The sequence below is a fragment of the Alligator mississippiensis genome, chromosome 7 (assembly GCF_030867095.1).
Source record: "Alligator mississippiensis isolate rAllMis1 chromosome 7, rAllMis1, whole genome shotgun sequence".
Lineage (NCBI taxonomy): Eukaryota > Metazoa > Chordata > Crocodylia > Alligatoridae > Alligator > Alligator mississippiensis.
The window spans coordinates 56945013-56960733 of NC_081830.1; the positions used below are offsets into that span (position 1 = coordinate 56945013).

Consider the following 15721-nt stretch of genomic DNA (forward strand, 5'->3'; position numbering starts at 1 on the left):
CTCCTCTTTATGTGGCGGTGAAGTTCTGTAATAGTGCCAACTACCCTGGGATAGCAGTGCATCTATTTACACTATTTACAAATCTGATGTACATTACACTGGAGTACATGACCATCTGTCCATACTCTTGTTTAATACTTCATTGGGGGGCTGCTGAAAGTTTTTCATTTTTAGTTTAAAAAATGAAAGCACCCCCCCCCCATAACAACCCCTCCTCCAAACAAACCCACCACTCATCACCTGCCTCAAGATAGAGCAAATATAAAATAGTCTATGATGATCTAAACAGGAAATAGCTCTTCCTACCTACTGAATTAAGTAAGAAAAATAATTATATTGTAAAGTCTGTATATGTATGTTTGAGAGGTGAATGGTACAAATAAGTGTCATGTGAGACAGTAAGTGTACCAGTAATGCCCCTGTAAGAGACGGACAGTGCCCACAGTTTCGTTAATGAAAATTGCTGCTTTATTAAAAAAAAAAAAAAAATGTAGCTGTATAATATGGATAGATGATGATAAACTCGCCTTCCTTCAGGCAACATGGGATACAATTGACAAAGTTTTTTGATTTTCTTCAATTTATCCCTTTTTAATACATTTTCTATTCTCTCTCTTGCCTAATATATTTGGCTTGTACTCCTCTGTTTTCCTTGCATTTCTTGTGATTACATTTATACTATTCATGCCAAAGAAGTCAGCTGGGATTGACCTGGAGTGTATTCAAGCTGGAGTTCATATCCTCCTAATCCAAGGTCTCCTTCATGAATGTTTTCTTTGCCTGGAGTCTGGGGTGAGTCTATTTGGTCCTGTGCTGGCACTGGGGCAGGTGCTCCAGCATCATAGTTCATAGTCAGTTCATCATTATTTACGATGCAGTCCATGTCGTCATCCTTCAGCTGATCCTGGGTGTTTTAAAAAGCAAAAATATCTCTGGTTGGTAAAGAGGATTTTTGAAACAGCTTTTCTATTCCAACTTAAACTAGTAATGGGCCTGATGGTTTATGTTCTTATTAACTTTTGTGGAGTTGATTCATACCAGATGCTTCAATGATTCATTTGTCATAATGACCTCATCTTGATGATTTATATTAATAAGTTTGAAGAACGTGACTGCCTGCCACATCCTGCTTTCAGGTACTATTGGAAACCAGCTGTTAAAAAGGATTTAGATAAATAACATATTCATTTAAATTTAAGACATTTGGGGCCTGGGCAGGTGTAAGTCCTAGAAAATTCTAAATACAATTTTAAACCCTAAAACCTACATGTTCAGGCTAATTCAGATGGCCTTAACTTCTTGGAACATTTTAAAAGCACACTGGGAAAATCAAGTACTATTTTGAGCTGATTCTCTGTGAACCAGCGTGCTGTTATAGGAGGGCATAGAGCATTTTATGCCTAGTGTTTGGTCAGACTGCACCACTCCTTGTTCCTCCCTCCCCCTCCAAATACATGCAGGGCAAAGACTGCTTTGGAATGCAGCCGGGGCTCAACTGCCTAGGGCACCCACAGTCTGCAAGGGGAGGGAAGTGGAAAGTCTGTGTTAGTTTTACTTCCCTGCTAGGGACCCTGGACAGGGGTTCCAGGATCATTCGGTGCAGTGGGAAGAAAGGGGGACTCTATCATCACCCTGCTCATGGTTCCTGGGGTGCTGGGTACTCTGAAGGCCCCACAAGAACTCTACAGCTTTTCAATCCCTGCCCTGAAAGCTATTTAGTCATTTTTACTTCCTTGCAGAGACCCTGTGCTGACTTTCCAGATTCATTTGGGGCATGGGGTGGGAGTGAAAGGGTAGTCAGGTGCTGTGGGGGGCTGAATCACCCCCTGCTGGGGGGCAGAGGGTACATGCTCTGGCCATCCCACCCCTACCCAAGATCTCTGCTTTTTTGCTTGCCCTGGAAAGCATTTTGTCAATGTCACTTCCCTGCAGGACCCTTTGCTGCATGGCCTCAGGCAGGGGGGTAGTGGCACTGGAGGGATTGCCAGGTTCTGTGTGTATGGCCACATGTGTGGTCCCCTGCTTGTGGCTCCTAGGGGCTCCCCAAGAACTCCCCAGCTTTTCCAGCCCTTGGAAAGTCACCATGTCCATCAGCTCCTTGCTATGGACCCTGGGCACCACATCCCCCTGCCCCTGGGTGCCACAAGCAGGGGGCCACACAGCACCCCCAGAACTTGGCTAACCTGCCATTCTTCCCCCCACAGATAAGCCTGGGACCTACAGAACAGTCTGTGGAGGAAAGTGGAATGGATGAAATGGCTTTCAGGGCAGGGGTTGGAAAACCCCGGAGTTCTTGGGGGAGCCCCTAGAACACCCCTGCTCCCCAGTGAATCTGGGACCTTGAAGCACAGGGTCCTGCAGGGAAATGAAATGGGCAAAATGCTTTCCAGTACAGGCAAAAAAGCAGGGATTTTGAGGGTGGGGCAGAACATGCAGACCCTCAAACACCATAAGCAGGGCTTAGCCTTCCACTCTCACCTCTTCTGCCCCAAATACCCCAATGAGCCTGGGACTTGCAGCACAGGCAGTGGAATTGGTTACACAGATTTCAGGGCAGAGGTTGAAAAGCAGTGGAGTTCCTGGGGGGGGGGGGGGGTGGGGACAACCACAGAGCACCCAGATCCTTCTGGGAACCATAAGTAGGGGTTTACCCAGCCCCCGCCCCTAACATCTGGTAACCCTTCTACCCTCCATCATGCTCCCACCCCAAATGAGCCTGGCACCCTACTGAGGGACAGTTGTGAAATGGATCCCAATCAGTGGTGTTCTTGGAATGGTTCAGTCACTATACAGGCAGTTCTTGACTTGCAACGTTTTGAGTTACAACATTTTGCACTTACAACGTTTATAAATTGACACCCTGTTTCAATTTTCTGACATCAGTTTTGACTTTACAGTGCTTGATCTGATGTGATGCCACACCATCTCCCTGGAGATGTCACCCATCTCCCTGGAGAACATCTGTCCAAACTTCCTTGGACACTTTCTTTAAGAAAGCAGACAAGACTCCTGAGAAGACTCCAGCCAAGAACCCTTCAAAAAGTCCAGCAAAGTCACCTCAAAGAAATCCTTCCAAATCAATATGATTGCTATTTACAATATAAATACATTAATGGAGCTATATTACTAATCTATAATTGACTGAGTACAAAATTCTGGGGTATTTCTGGTGAAAATAGGGTATTGGGCCTTGATTCAGGAACCAATTCCCCATTTATAACATTGTTTCTTATGAGAAAATTGGTTCCGAGTTACAACATTTCGACTTAAGATGTGGTTTTCAGGAACCAATTGTGTTGTAAGTCTGAGGACTGCCTGTATTTGTCTGCACCCTTATTATAACAAAATGTTTCTTCCAAAAATGGTCTGTCTTAAATTTAAGTAAAAATAAACTCTATACACACACATTTATTTCATGTTTCCTTTTTTCTTTATATCAAGAGTAAAATAATTGGGCTTGTCTTAAATTCAAGGGCATCTTATATTTGAAAGAATACAGTAAATACTATTGACTTTGAGAGTCAGGAATATAAATATCTTTTGGGGATATCCTTATATAGCACAAGGCTGTGCTGTGTGAAGACAGAGGGTGCTAGCTCTGGTTACATACTGCAGGGTGCTCCAGGATGCTGCCTTGTTCCTTACAGACACATCGTTGAAGACACAAGTGCTCTGGGGGTGGGCAGGGTGGTGCTTTAATTAGAGCAGTCCTGAGAGCTGCTTTAATTGAAATGTTGTAGTTTTGTGCATCAGCATACCCATGCTTCAAAATAGCGACAGGGGCGCTTGAACTAAAGTTTGTTCAACCATGAAACAATCACCTGGTTCCCAGCACCGTGAAAGATCCAGATCCAAAGCCCACTAGAATTGATGCAGGGCATTTGTTTAACTACAATGGGCTTTAGATCAAGCCCTAATGGCCATTCAGCAAGCTTAATTCATGTACTTACTCCGTATGCTCTTGGGCTAGTCAGTAGCCTGGCAACAGGATTACACCATTCTGGTAACGTTGTTGTAAGAGGTGGACCGGCATGGGTTAAAATAGGTTTCAGATATCTGTGAAGTCTGTTAAGGAGCATCTTTGATAAGCATATTGATGGTAGCAGGCAGTTCTATTAAAATGGGCATTTTTTTAATTAAAAAGAAAAAAATATGAGTATAATCTAGTTAAAAGGAAACAAAGGAAATGTCATGTCTTTACCCACCCATTCATCTATCTGATCAGCCAATATCCCATGTAGACTAAACTCCAAAAAACCATTTGATGATCAAAGCCTGTCAAATATGGCACCATAGCAGCTCAAATAGAAATGCCAGGGGATGCATAATAGCAGAAGGTACTGAAAGATAAAATATGTACAAGATTTCCATGTTGAGCATATTCATCTAATGTCTCCACTGCTATGAAAATATATCTTTTACACAATTATATGCAAAACATTTTAAGATGCAGCTGTATGGGTAACTTTGCATAAAAGAGATAATTTTCTGAGTTTCCTTAAAAATGCACACTCAGCTTTTTATAAAATCAGTGTCTCCCTTCAACAGGCAAATATATTTAATCAAATACTAAGCTGTTTTATGGCTAGGGAGTATGCATAAGTTGTTCTCTGTAATGCTTTATTTTCAGTATTCAATATATTCATTTTACTCTTCATACATCAATGCTTCTTTATATGTTATGTAAATAAGTTGGTAACAGACTTATGCTATTGTCTTGCACCTGTCTTTCCAATCTTTTCATCCAAAAGTGCTTTATCGAGATAAAAGAAAAATCTGCTCATCTTTAGCAATTATATCATCCTCATATCTGTCAATAATGATTCTCCCAAGAGCAGTTCAAGTTGACTTATCTTCTTTGCTACTTTCACTAGCAATGTAATTTTGACTGTTCAACTGGAAGCCAGTTTTAGGCTATTTTCTCTGCTGAAGAAATTTCCTCTTATTGATTGCTGACTATTTTCTTTCATTAAAGCCTCTAGAAAAGGAAGGAAAATAAAAGTAACAAATGTAAAACTAACAAAGACCTAAGAATTTCATAAGTGTCATAAAAGTGTTAATGAGTCTTTAGGTTAACTCTTTCAGTGCCTACCAGGTGTTCCATACTCTCACAAAGCAGAGGCAGTTCACACCGTGAAGAATTTATAAACTAAAGAAGGCAACCCTACTGATTTCAACTGTAGATTTCAAAGCTAGGAAAGACCATTAGATTATCTGGTCTAACCTCCTGTACAATTTCATCCAATTACCCCTGTATTGAGCCCAATTACTTTGTCTTTTGACAAAGCCGTATCTGCCAGAAAGGTGTCCAGCTCTGATTTCAAGATGATAAGAAATGGAAAATAAAGACACACCTGGAAGCTCAAAGGAAGGAAGGAAGGTCTGGGATTTGTGGGAAAAACAGCCCAAATATTAATTTTATTGACTTGCTTCCTAGGCACATGACTGATCCAGAACATTAGGAATATAAATGGAGAGGTACTCGGTAGACCAGAATAGGGACGAATGCTAGGGAGAAAATTTGTGGGTGAAACAGATAAATGATGTTCTTGAGGCTATCATCACTGAGGAAGGGTGATTAGGGTGACGCGTTAAAGGAGAAGGTTGAGGATAAATCCGTAGGACCTTGTAGGAGAGGACAAGAAGTTTAAAATGGATTAGCAACAATATAAGTAGATGTCCTACTGTATTTGCTCAGTCTACTTCTTCATAAAGACAATGGACAGGTTCCCATTAACTTGGTGGAAACTTAGACAGATGTTTCATTGTTTTGTAGATATTTATTTATGTGCAGTTGTATCTATAGCTACTGGTGATCATTAGGGATCCTAGTATTCTCTGTTTAAAAATTGCAAATTCTCTGATAAAATCCCTCATTTAAAACCCCCCCAATCTGCATTTTTCTGCGATTTAAAATAAAACGTCACTGTATAAATATATCAATTTAACACCATGTTTTACTGATATACAATCTTAAAGCAATTTGGAAGCCTACCAGTGCCTCATTCATTATAATAAAATCTAAACACCTATATATTTTGGTGTTTGATTTTAGTTTTCTTTTTTATCATGAAAAATCAAAGCTCCCCCTTCTGTCATCAGAACGTAGGTCCTGCTGTGGCTGTCAGCCCCTCCCCTTGCCACTGCTTTGTGGTGCTCAGGAGCTGTGATATGCCAATGCCCTGCCACTGTCTATGCTGTTGCCCCTCTGTCCCAAGCCACAGCCCCCTAGCCCTGCCAGTGCCCTCACTCCCAACCCACAATCAGATCAACCATTCCCACTTCCTGGGCCATGCTGGTGCCCCTTACTTTCAACCCATAGCCCCCCATCCCTGCTGATGCCTGTCATTCCTGACTCACAGCCTGCTGGCCCTACTGCTACCCTGCATGCCTGACCCACAGACCCCCGCCTCCCCAGTGCCCTGCACTCCCAAGCCACAGTACCCCCCCAGCACTGCTGGCACCTCTCACTCCTGATCTCCATCCCTCTGCCCCCCCAGCTGGCTCCATCCTGCCCAGTCTAGAGTGGCAGCTGTGGCAGTTCTGACTCGTGTGGATGGTGGCAGAGCAAGTCCTGTCCTAGCAGAGATTGAAGGGAGGAAGAAGGGAATGTAGCACTCCCACCCTGAGCTGGGGTTCCTGCGCTGTTCCAGGTGGCCTGGCTATGCCCCCCTTACCTGGGGCAGTGTTTCTCGGCTGCTCCGCTTCTGCAAGCACAGGCACTGTCCCTGGTGCTGCTGGCCTGGCCACGCAGCTTTCTGCTGCCTCTGAAGGGCTCTCTGCCCCTACCCTTGCTGGAGGGACAGGTGCCTCCCCCCTGCCCTGCTGTAGCCCCTGTGCCTGGACACCTTCCCCCAGCATTGGCAGGCACTGCCCCCCACCCACCCATGCACACACGCCTCTCTCTCTCTCGCATGCTTCCCCACACAGTCCCAAAGCCCCAGCCCTCCCACCACCACCCACCATAGGCTTATCTGCATCAAGTTACTGGGGCTTCTCCCACCACCCTGCATAGCTGTATAGCCACATGCATGTGCACGTGTAGATGCATGTGGTGCCTCCTGCCTCCAGTTGCCCTCTCCCCACTCCCTGCCAGCCCCAAGCAATTCCTTGCAAGCTGGAAGTCTGCCAGCCTACAAGGGAAAACCTGCCGTTTCCCATGGTTTTCTCTTTTAAAGAGGAAAAATCCACATTTTTCTCCTTCAAATGAGAAAATCAGTATTTTTCTGCAGCAAATGAAAAACACAGATCCCTTGTGATCATTATAAAGAAATTGTCCTTAAACCAAAAATTTGAATACAATTTCAGCATACCAAAAGGCAGTAATAAAAGTAGGAATACTATTCCATAATATAATATAATGAGTTAAAATCCAGGTTAAAGTGGTTTCTGATGTTATCGGAGCACTGCATTACTCTATAAATTAGAGAACAGATGCAAGCATGATAAATTAGCTGGAAATTATGTGGCCTTGCATGCAGGGCAACATACTGAATTAGTAAATGGGTAATGATGAATCAGCCTCAGAAAATAATAGAAGTTTGTTTATCAAAGCTGTTCCAGACCACTTTCATCTAGAAAACATGAACCTTATGAGATCATGTTTACAGTGAAATTTCAGAACTTGCTGCTTTTGGTTTGTTTCAAGAAGTACAAAGATGGGCAGGCTTGACTTCTCAGCAATTCACATTATTCTTCAGGCTATTACAGAAACATACATGGGATAACAGCCAACCACCAGTTAGGTGAAGATGCAAATCTATGAGACTTGTGTGCCGTCATCCCTGCTGTACGGCTCAAAAACATAGACTACGTATGAGAGGCACCTCAAGAGACTGAACAGCTTCCATATGAGATGTCACCATAAGATCCTGAAAATAAAGTGGGAAAACAAAATACCAAACCCAGGAGCACTCAGGACTGACACTCTTCAAAATTACTATCAAGAAGAGGAGGTTGCGATGGATTGGCCTTATCGGGTCAATGGGAGGAGACCATATCCCCAAGGATATTTTGTATAGTAAGATTTGAGACTGCTTTAGAAAGTGGAGTTGCCCTCTCTGGTGGTACCATGATGTGTGCAAAAATTATATGAAGCCATTCAACAACAACAACAAAAAAAGCTGGGAGGAGCACACAGAATCCCATTCCATCTGGAAGGAACATCTGTCATTGGATACAGCTCAGCATGAAGTGGCTTTGATTCGGAGGATGGAAGCAAAGCAAGAAAGAAGAATGCAGAGTGCTGTAAACTTGGAGTCCAACTCAGACAACATACAGATCCGTGAAACTTGTAACAAGCTGTGTCACTCTTGAATTGGGCTTGTCAACCACAAACAGATTCATAAGGCATCTGACTAGACTGCTTATGTGTCCAACATGATCCAGAGGATCAATGGCTGCCTACCTACAACTGTGTTTTCTGTCTAAGCTTCAAGAAAAACATCATAAGTACGAAGCGGCCAAGAGCATTGTCTCTTTAAGGCAACACACAAGTTGTTGAATGGAACGATGGATTTTTCAGCACTTCTGAAAATTAGCAGATGCCAATATAGTAAAACTGTTAGGCCCCTTCTATGCATTACAGGTATTGTGCAATTAATTGGTTAGTTGCACAGTTATCTGCAGACCAGCTACACGTGCAAAGTAGCTATTACATGATAAAAAGCTCCAACCAGCTATAAAGTTAGACTTAAAAAATGTGGACTAACTTTATAGCTGGTTCCTATTGAGCTTTAATGTGCATGTGTAGCAGGGTCTCTCCTGTGACTGGGAGCCCCATCAGCTGACAGGGCTTTCAGGCACAGGGGTACATCTTGCCCAGAATGAAAACCCCAAGCCCTGGGGATCACAGTGGCTGTGACTCCAAAGGGGGCGTGGGGGAGGTATGAAATCCTTAGTCCATACAGGACTCATGTTCTGGCTCCTTACTCACAGTGGGAACTGAAAGACACTGCAACTGATGGAGCTTTTGGCCCCTGCTGTGTCTCGCACATAGCTGCGACCAAGAGCCCGGTAACTGAGAGGGTTTCTGGTTCTGACCATGCCTCACATGTAGTTGCAGGACTCTTGGTCCCGGCTACACATGGTGTGCAGTCAGGACGAGGAGCCCTTTCATTTGTTGGGTGTCTTAGCCCTGGCTGCGGGAGGCCCCCATGGCTGGGAGTCCCCAGGATCAGACTCCTGCTTGTACCAGCAATATGGCGCAGTTGGACCTAATATGTGATCCTACAATAGTGCCTCCTGCCTTGCATGTGTAGATCTTGCATTATTTCCATTCATGCTTTTACCTGCACATATAGAGGGGACCTGAGTTAAAGCAAGTTTTGTAATGAGAAACGTCAGGCAATCTTAATAAGACGTGACTCTACCAGCCGTGCCAATAATCCACCAGCAATAATCTACCAGCCATGCCGAGACCTGCCGTGCTAAGTGGCAAAGAGAAAGTAAATAGGGATTTATCATTTACTCTCTTTCACAAGAACTAGAGATCACAAAATGAAATTAGTAGGTAGTAAGTTTAAAATTAACAAAAGGAAGTTCTTAGTGTGTAATTGAAATGTAGAATTCATTGCCACCAGATGTTGTGAAAACTGACAGTTTAGCCAGATTCAAAAAGGGATTGGACAAACTCAAGGGGACATCAGTAGCTACCAAGCATGGGTTTTAGGCATACTGCCCCTGAATCAGAATTTCCCAGATCTTAAATGCTGGAGGCTGCAAGTGAGAGAGGAACAGTGTAAAAAAAGCCCTGGTCATACTCAGTTCACTCTGTCTTTCAGGATCCATTCTCTGCCAAGCTTGACACAGGACAGTGGGCAAGATGAACCTATGGTCTGACCCAGTAAATAGCAATTCTTATGTGATGTTCTAATCTGTTAACCAAGATTGTCTGAAACTGGTCAATATTCAGAATTTCCAGCCCACAGGAAGTTTTGAGGTCCTGAAATTTGTTTCATCTCAATTTGGGATGAAAAAAGAACTTAAATGTTTTACTAAAAAAGAATCAAAACCCCAAACAAAACCCCCCATTTTGATGGGGTCAAATGTTTCATTTAAACCTTATTGTTATGAATTTTAAATTAAAATAACTTAAGTCAAAATGATAGAGTGCAAGAAACTATTCCAACACTATCAAAAATGCACTGTTAAAATTATTTCCTGTAACAATGTTGATGTTAACATAGTATGATCCCGTGCAATGCCTCAATTTCAGCACATCAGCATTTTCTGATGGGAGACTTCCACGAGAGAATTTTTGACCAGCTCTGTTGCTAAGAGTTACAGACGATTCTTGTTCTGCAGTGGGTCTGAGTTCTAGTCCTAGTGTGAGGTAGATGTGATGTGAGGCATAGTAATGACTGCGGACTGTAAAGGAAAGGTAATTTATATTTTGTGTACAACAGCAAAATCTTCTAAGCTAGAAAAGGGCACTGCAGTTTTGAATTATCTATCTAGCAGGTCCCTTAAGGCCCTACAAAATTCTGTTTCTGGCCCATAGTGCTTCACTTTTTTCCTTTATCAAACAGTGGTGGCACTGTGTCTCAAGGCAAACAGACATTCCCCAAAGGCAAATAAATTATCGCCCTATGCAGTACTTGCTATTGAAATATCCTATAAAGTGTGAAACTTTGTTATACCATTCAAACACATATTCAGTCATTTTCTGAAGAATCCTTTTCTATGGCAAAAGCAAGCTGTGCCATAAATATCCATTTGTTAATGGTGTAGCATTTAATATTCAAGACATCGCTCCATTACAGGATGAAATTTATGGCTGAGGCATAAATCCCAGAAAGTAAGTGTCAACATTCCTGGAAGCCTGGCTGTGCTTTGTGCAGTCTCAAGGTTTCTTCTGGTTTGCAAGATTTTTATTTTAGTGTCTCTCTCATTTGTATTTTTATTTAAAGTGGAATTTAATGACTTTGTCACAAAGCTGAGATAACAGCGTGGTGTTTTTCTGTTGTATCAGTGAGGAAGCACTAGTAAGGGAGATGCAAAGGGAAAAAATCATCCCTACAGGTTCAGAAATGTGATTTCCTTAATAAGTAGGAGTGATCTTCAGTTCCTCCTTAAATTGTCAATTTGACAAGGCAAGTGATTTTGATTTATGTTATATGGAGGGCTACAGAGCAAGCAATTCAATTTTAAGTGTATGTGTGTGTGTGTGAAAGCTTGAGAGCTAACGAAAGCGAGCATCCCTGGCAAGCCAAATGCTTTGTGTTGAGCATCTGGCTAAGAGCCTGCATCTGGCTGACTTGTTGCCAACAGCTGGGTGGGATCGTTTGGTTACTTTTCCATAAGTTTGTGTACACAACTGAGCTGGTGAGGCTCTCATGTGATGTCTTAAGAGGGTTAAATACATGCATGACAGATGTGATGTGCCCTAGAAGGGGAAAGGAAGGTTTTTGTGAAAGCCTCCCTTCTGGTACTGGCAGGGCAGGATGATATTTTCTCATGTATCAAGACATTTTCTTTAGAGGAGGGGGAATTATCTGTTTAGAGGAGCTGAGAGAGGCAGGGCACTGTGACCAGGCAATTTAACCTTCCAGACAGTAGACAGGTATTTTTATGAGGCTCATGAGAACGAAAGGAGGGTGAGACTTTTGAGTTAAGCATAATGATCTGCATAGTAGAGAACTGGGAAGCCTTCCAGGGCTGTGGTATACATTATACCAATGGCATAGTGAAGGGCCACTCTTATGTTTCCATTAGAGCAGGTTTGTTAAAGATATGGCCTGCAGAATCTGATGATCCAGCCTGCAGTGCTGCCTGTGGGTAATGGACTGGCCCGCATGCTACATGCAGCATGTGGGGCCAGTCTGGGGTATGTTTGCATATGGTACCCACGCCATATGGGTCCTGTGTGCTGGGTCCAGTGTCTGTCTGAATCAGGTCCTTAGACAGGCCCCCCAGATCCAGCATGCAGGGGCTGTCTGTTATGGGTGCCACATAAAGTGCATGTCCTAGACCCACTCTTCACACCTGGTGCCTTTCATGCCCTGCATTGGCCCCATGCACTGTATGCTACATGTGGGGCTGAGACCCGCATGTGCTACATGTGGTGTGTGGGGCTGGAGCTGGTCCATATGCTGTAGGGAGCACACAGAACTGGTCCAGGGTGTGACCCTGCATAGATCTGGCACGGGGGCTGGTCTGCGGGTCTGATCCAGCCTGCATGCCAGCAGTGTGCCTCAGTTCAGCCTGCAAGGCCAGATGAGTTTAACACCCCAGAGTGAGACTCTGATCTTTGTTGCAGTTTTCAGTCTTAGTAACAAATGCCCCCTTTCATCAAGTCCATGTGTTTTCTGTTTAAGGGACAGTTTAATAGGGAAAGGTAAATTCTTGTGGTGTTTTTCATAATATGAACTTGGCACATCTGAGGCATAAAATAAACCACTTTAGTGAAGATGTACTGAAGTCATCCTCAGGTAACTGATGCTCTGTTCCTTGTAAGATAGGAAAAGGAACTGATTGTAAGATACTGTTTCTTGGTCTGTCTTTCTGTGTAGGCTGAGCTGAATAGCTGGAGAGAGGGGACTGTGTTTGACAAGCCTTGTTAATGAAAAATGCATTTTTAATTAACTTTATCCCAGGTGAATATCTACTCCAGTATGGCATCTAGACCAAGACAAGATCCAATGTCAGAATAAGAAAGAAATGAACAGATTATAGTATTCATGAAAGCTATAATCTTAAAAAAAAAAAAAAAAGTGATTTTTTTAATTTTTTAATTTTTTTTTGTAACTGGACACATTGAAGAAACTTAGAAGAGGTGAAAGGATACAGATAGACTCTGGCAGCTCCTGACATAGATAACTGGTTTACTACCCAGAAGGTGGTTTACTTCTTAATATGTATCATGCAAAAAAGCAGGGATAGGGGGAGCACATGGGTCTTTAGTAGCAAGCTCACTGAAGTGGATAAGAAAATATCTACTTGAAACGTCTAAAGACATTATTTCCTGGATGAAACCTCTCCATTCAGAGAAATTTTGAGACCAATCAGGGGGCCTACTGACATGATGGAGAAGTAGGTAATTTAGCTACAAATGAGGATGACAATATGCCTTCATGGATGGTAAAATGTATAAGTATCTTGATGTATCTAACACAGAAGAAGAATGAACTTCCATTAGTATTTGTTCATATAATATTAGAAAAGGCCATTAGACTGGCTTGAAGAGAATGTGTGGCTAGGGAAGGTCTGAGAGCCACGTAGGAGAAAATGCAAGGATGCCTTTAGTCAGTTGTCTTTTTTGAGTTAGGAGTGTGGCAGGATAAGTAACTGTAAAATAGGATGATTTAGCCTAGATAAAAGATTTAAAGACAACCTAATGGGCAAATCTGCAGTATTTTAAATTATGAATGCCACTGCAAAAGCTTAGTCTTTCCCTTTAAAATGTCCTACGGCAGGAGAACATGGAGATAGTGAAGTGACGAGGCATTTCATTTTAGAGCAACTAAAAGGTGACATGGCTTTATACAGTGTGTGTCCCATGACAAGCTGTGGTATTCACTGCCTTACAAGATCGTTAGGCCAAATACTGCAGCATGATTTTTGAGGAACAGCGACAGGATCCCAGTAACGTAGCAGTACCTATAGCTGTGCAAGACAAAGTAACAGGGGCTGTCAAATTTCATCCTTCAAGCCACCTGCAGGGGTGGGGACAGGTTCCGTTCCTGCTGGGTACAGCACTGCACATTCACTGTGGTTTTTTCTGAGAGTCCATGTTTCTGCCTTTCCACCCCCAATCTATACTTGACATATCAGCTATTGTCACTGCCGGAGGGTAATAGATGGATCTGGCATAGCATGGTAAAACCTTGTAATGCGTTTGATTAAAGTTGTAAAATGCTTTGGTAAACTTTTTTAATGGAATATTTCAATATGTTACTAGAGATGTTGTAGGTATTAGATAGGCATCAATTTCAAAGGGTTTAAGTTGATGCTTAATGCCTGCCTACCTCACAGTTCATTATGTTTCTAATGATGGATTTTGAAAGCGGAGACCATGAAAGATATTTTTGTTTTAATTTGGCATCATTCCCTTCTGTTTATTGGTGCAATACACTGCGCACATGTACCAAGACTGGCATGGGGCCAAAATACAGATGGGGAAAAGTACAGTGCAGCATGAATGAGCATGAGGATTTTTCATTTCACTGTTTTGTTGCTGTTTGGGATTCCAGTCTCAGGTTATTTGTAATACAAAAACCCTATACAGTGCATATGACCAAGTGTAGCTGTTTGATGAATGTGATTTCATTTAGGAAATCATATAATCCCTAAGGCCATGGTTTTTCCCCCTCCTCCCTTAAAACTAGAACCCATGTTTTAGATCTGCTTTCAAATCCCAAGTTTGGAGCTTGAACCTTCCCTGTCTGGGCCAGATCTCTATACCTTCACGTCTGAGATGATTTAAACTGTGATCCAGATTTCAGACTCCCAAGTTTGGGAGGCTTTAGTTTGAATGTTCTGATTCAGATTTGTGTTTTCAATGCCCTTCCATCACGTCCCCCAACCATGAAGCATCATAACTCCATCCAATTACCAGTTCCCGTTTGGGTAGAGGCATTTCACAGGTTTTATAGCCGTCATTCTGGGGCTTTGCTATAACAATCCCCATGTCTGCCTGTAGATCTGTTGAATTTGATGTGTGGTGCTCAATCCCTCAGTCCATGGGCCAGATTCAGCCTGCAGAGTCATGTAATCCAGCCTTTGGGTCTCCCCATGGGTCCAGAGATTTGGCCAGTGCCAGTTTCCATGACCCATGGGACTAGATTGGCCCTAGCCAGGCCAGACCTGCATGTAGGGACTGGGCTCTGTTCCCACATGGCTGGATTGGGCCAGGCTTTATTCAGCAGTGTGAGATCTGGCCTTGGGTCCCATTCCTACATGGCTTCATCGTGGCTGCATTGGAACTTGGCCAGGCTGTTTCCATGCAGCTGCATCAGGCCCTGACTGGGTCAGCACCATGTGCTGTATCAGGCCATGATGGGATCTGGCCTTTTGGATGCACCTGGGACTGCTCATCCAGTTTGCAGCCTGAAAAGGTCAGGCACTGCTGGGTTAGATTGTAACATTTAGCTCCAGCCCTGAGCATGGGCATCTTTACCACCCCAGGAGGATCTTGGGAAGGGACTCTTCCTTTTGCAGATGCACTCTTTTCCCAATCTCTCTTGCATGGAGAAGGGAAATGGTTAGACACATTCCTTCCCCTTTCAGGCCTGCACAGCATCAAAGCCTGATGCAAACAGAAAATGCAAAGCATGGATTTTGTGTTGTGATTTCCCTCCATGAAAGCACACATTCAGAGCCTTTAGCCTATAATTGTTTCTGGCACAGGGTTCCCAGGATGAAGAAGAGGTCTCTTGCATCTTAGCTGGATTTACTTCTGCCCAGAAAGAGTTGATCTCATTTTTTCGTTCCTTAATTACATGGGTGGGGCAGGATCTGGATGAATCAGAACACAGCAGCGCAGGGGCAGGGAACTGAAACATGTCTTCCCAAAGGACCAGGAGTGAGTTCACTAGGCAGTTCCTTGGAAAGCAAATAGGTATAGGATATTAATCCTGTTAATTATACAGGCTGGGGAAAAAAAAGTGAATACCAGTAAGTGAACTGCTAGTATCCTGGGAAAACTTGGTAACAATATTCTGTAGAACTGGCTTGCTAACATAGACACTGGTGCAGCCATCATTCTTTTGACTAAGGATTG

General features: G+C 43.1%; 1 protein-coding gene across 1 annotated transcript in view; it reads right to left on the reverse strand.

Moving 5' to 3' along the window:
• Positions 1-445: 445 nt before the first annotated feature.
• Positions 446-15721, reverse strand: part of SLC9A9 (solute carrier family 9 member A9) — a 414412-nt gene continuing 399136 nt past the window's right edge. The window contains exons 15-16 of the mRNA XM_019491821.1: positions 3951-4056; positions 446-904 (exon numbers count right to left, since the gene is read on the reverse strand). Of these exons, the coding sequence (XP_019347366.1) occupies positions 683-904; positions 3951-4056 (328 nt within the window). The 3' untranslated portion in view covers positions 446-682. The remainder of the gene's footprint in view (positions 905-3950; positions 4057-15721) is intronic.